At 35.5% G+C, this 4125-nt stretch overlaps 1 protein-coding gene across 1 annotated transcript; it reads left to right on the top strand.

Moving 5' to 3' along the window:
* The first annotated feature begins 3014 nt into the window (after positions 1-3014).
* LOC141651266 (uncharacterized) lies at positions 3015-3590 on the top strand. The gene has a single exon (XM_074458985.1). The coding sequence runs from the start codon at positions 3015-3017 to the stop codon at positions 3588-3590; it is 576 nt and encodes a 191-aa protein (XP_074315086.1).
* The last annotated feature ends 535 nt before the right edge of the window (positions 3591-4125 follow it).

The following is a 4125-nucleotide window of genomic DNA, read 5'->3' as shown; positions in this document are numbered from 1 at the left end:
TATTTCTCAAATTTTGAGTTTCGAAATCATGTTAAAATGACTTTCGGGAGTAAGAAATGAACTTAGGAAATTAAAAGAAGATAAACGGCTTGTAAAAGTATTTGAATAAAATCGAGATACGAGTTTTTAATAAACAACTGGCTAGATGAAAGAGTAAGCAAATTTCAGCACTAATTTATGTAAAATTTTATTTTATTTTTCAAGAGAGCAATAGTACAAGGATTTTTATCAACTTAATGAAAGGAAAACAAGAGAACAAAAAATTTCTTGTTAACACGTAACAACTAAAGAGTTTATACGATATTATTATAAATGTTAAAAGTCAAAAGTAATCATTTGATGCGAATTTGAAAAGAGGGTGACGTAAAGAAAAACCGAGGGAGATATATGTAAAAATAATAATATAACGAATTTTTAGTATAACGAGGTGGTATCCATCTAATGCAGCTACGCGGTCTTTATTCCCCCAGTAGTCTTAATAATAACACGGTCTCCATAGTGACGAAGTTAGTTGTAGTTACATATCAAATATTTGGTTTAGTAATTATAAAGGTAAGACCACCAATAGCTACCAGTTATACATAACGAAATAAAACACACAAGTCAACCATAAATAGCGATAAAACAAAAACTACGGGTCCCTAAAACTAGGCCGGTCATTAATATATCTACCCTTTTTACCCAATACTTTTCTTTTTCGGTGAACTAGTCATTTTACCTATGATACTAGAAAATAGATGACTCGTTTCCATGAACCGGGGAGCACAAAATTTTAAAGCCAATTTTAAAATATGGAGATTTTAACACCAACCCGAAAAACTATGCTCTGATACCAACTGTAACAGCCCGGATTTTCAGGACTTTATTAAATATAAGTCCAAAATAGGAAACATCGGAATAAATAAATATCCGAGTCACTACTATTTTCAACTAATTCCAAATACAAAGATAATACTAAATATTACAATTGTTTCCAACAAATTACTTGACACGTTCTAATAAAATATATCTAAATCCCATCTTCAGCATCGCCTGTCTCGGGAATGGTCGGTCTTCACAAATCTGATAAATCTGACGTTTTAAAATTTGTAAAAGTTTATAAGAAAAACAACAAACGTCAGGTGGGTAGATTAACTTCTTTAAACAATTAAACGTAACAAACATCATCAGCATGTATAACATAACCATATATCCATACCTTTAACACCTAAATTTTTCGTGAAATAAATCAGTTTTTCATCGCCGTATTATATATTTTAGTAACATTTTATCACGATATACCGGCCAATTACCGTACACGTTCCGATTATATGACCAATAACCATAACTTGTACGATAATCATATACCGCCAATCACACCGATACCAGGGGGCTTACATTATTACCCCTGTTTACCGTGGTGACATAAGCACGTTTAAAACGAAATTCTTCCACTCATCTCCAGGGTCGAATGCCGGTACGTGGGGTTATTGCCCGTACCACGGACTAAACACCACCCGTATATTATCTCCTAAGCCTAACCAAATATAGACCTTAGGGAACCCGGATGCGATCCACCTAACCCGTACGAGACTGATCAGGTCCCCACTTAAAGCATGGCCACACTCCCGCTTACTCTCGAGTCTAAGGATATGTCCACCAAAGACTCTTCGTACGCACGGACGGTTTTATACGGTTAAGCTAATTTCTATTCTTCCATGTCATTACGTACACAATAGTAACAACATGCTTTCCTGCTCAATGAGCTTTCAAATTCAGCCCTAAAAATGCCTAAGAAAATATGAAATATTTCGAAATTCATTTTTAAAATATTATGTGTTAACGGCTCCAATTTCAAATCAGATTTCTTTCCTTGATAAAATTTTATCGAAACCAAATAGCACAAATTCAATCATTGGCCGTCTTATTGGGTTTGTCTCTATTTATAAGTCGGGACTTCGCTATCGAACTAGGTTAATAATACAAGTGAAATACCATATTATCAAACCAAGTTTAAACAATTCAACTAAGGGACGGTCTTAGACCCTTGGTAGTTAATTGATTGAAAAATCGCTTCCTAATTCAGTTTTTACTAACCCACTTTATATAATTGATTTTATTAACTAAATAATCCAAGTAAAGAAAATTTGACCGAAAATGGAAAGTGACTTGTTTTAAAATTTCGATTTGGTACTAGATTATAATTAATAAGGAGATTAAAGAATCATTTCCTTATTCACTTAAGTTCACTCTATACTATTAAATTTATTAATTGAAAATATCAAGTTGAGATGATTTATCCGAAAGTGTTTACAAGAACACTGTCAAAATTCCAATTTAGTAATTCTATATTTGACTAACAATACGGTGGGCTAAAAGAACTCGGTTTTAGTTGAGAACTTGAGTTTGAATAAAAAAAAATTATATTCAAGCCTTTGAAAATTTGACTCTAATTCGCAATAAAATTCCTTGATTTCAGAAACTTCGAAAGGAGCTGCGAAATGTCTACAATTAAAACCCAAAAAAATGCTTGCAAGAAGATTCGAACGCAGAAACTCTAGGTACAAAGATGCCAGTTAAACCACCAGACCACTCTACTACCCTGTTACCTTTCAGTCTAGAAAATATATATTATGCGGCCCATTCTTCTTTGGGCCCCGGTTCAAGGAACCGAATTGCTCCCCCTATGGGCCGCTCCTGGTTCTTAACTTCTATGCTAGGAATAAAATTGACATCATGGGTATTTTAGAAACTAGAATTAAGAAGAATAAGTATAATAAGATTGCTACTGCCTATTTTAGTAGATTTGTGGTATATAATAATAACGATTCTCATCCTAATGGTCGTATCTGGGTCATATGGAGGAGGAATTTGGGGTATGACATCACTGTGCTGGATGTTTCCAGCCAATGGATTCATATTCAAGTTAAGTTTGGGGGGAAGATTTATTATGTTACTATTGTTTATGCTTCCAATAACGCTGCTGATAGAAGGACCTTATGGGGTTTCATTGTTGCTCAACATATTAGTGAGCCATGGATTTTGCTTGGGGATTTCAACTGTGTAAATCCCCTCCTGAATATCAAGATATTGCTGACTTCAATGAGGGTGTTCAGCAGGCTCATTTGGAAGACTTGAATTGCACTAGGTGTCGTTTTACGTGGACAAATAAGCAAGAGGAGGGTGCTCGAAAATGGATGAAGTTAGATAGAGCAATTGCAAATATTGATTGGATCACCAGATTTCCCAACACTTCTGCTCATGCTTTAGAGCCTGGAGTGTCTGACCACTCTCCTATAGTGGTAGATGCTGATTGTGGGGAGCGTTATTACCCAAAAATGTTTAAATTTTTGAACTGTTGGACTCATCACTCTCTATTTCAGCGGCTGGTGGAGGCATACATGAATAGTGTTTTGCACTGCCAGAGGAATCTTAAAAAAGATCTTAAGCAACTGCATAAAGAGCATTTCTCTAGCATCACTGATAGGGTTGTTGTTATCTGGGATCAGTTGAGGAGTTGCCAGCAAGCCATTCAGCTGGATCCACTGAATACTGTCCTTAAATCACTTACTAAAGAGCAAAAGTTCATGATATTAAAATGGGGATGCTAGTACCTCCTATTTCTATGCTAAAATTGCCATGAGGAATCATACCAATACTGTCACTAAACTTATGGATAGTACTGGACACTTGTGTGCTAATCATGAGGCCATTGCTCAAGCTTTTTTGCAATACTATACGCAGTTACTAGGCACTGAGCAAGCTGGTAGTCAGGTTCCAGACGAATTATTTCGAGAGAAAAAGAGCTTGACTGAGGAGGAGAGAAGTGGCATGCTTACTACAGTAACTGAGCTTGAAATAAAACAAGCTTTGTCTTCCATTGATAACAATAAAAGCCCCGGGTCCTGATGACTACACTGCTGCTTTTACAAACAAACGTGGCAGGTTACTGGTCCAACCATCATCAAGGCCATCCAGGAGTTTTTCTCAACAAGAAAGATGAATAAAGGTCTTAATTCTACCATTATTTCTCTTATTCCTAAGCTACAATGTCCTAGCTTTGTTTTAGATTATCGTCCCATTTCCTACTAAAATACTCTTTACAAAGTTATTAGCAAGATTCTGACTACTAGACTGAAGAAGATT

The sequence above is a fragment of the Silene latifolia genome, chromosome 4, assembly GCF_048544455.1.
Source record: "Silene latifolia isolate original U9 population chromosome 4, ASM4854445v1, whole genome shotgun sequence".
NCBI lineage: Eukaryota > Viridiplantae > Streptophyta > Magnoliopsida > Caryophyllales > Caryophyllaceae > Silene > Silene latifolia.
This window is presented reverse-complemented; position numbering and strand designations above follow the sequence as displayed.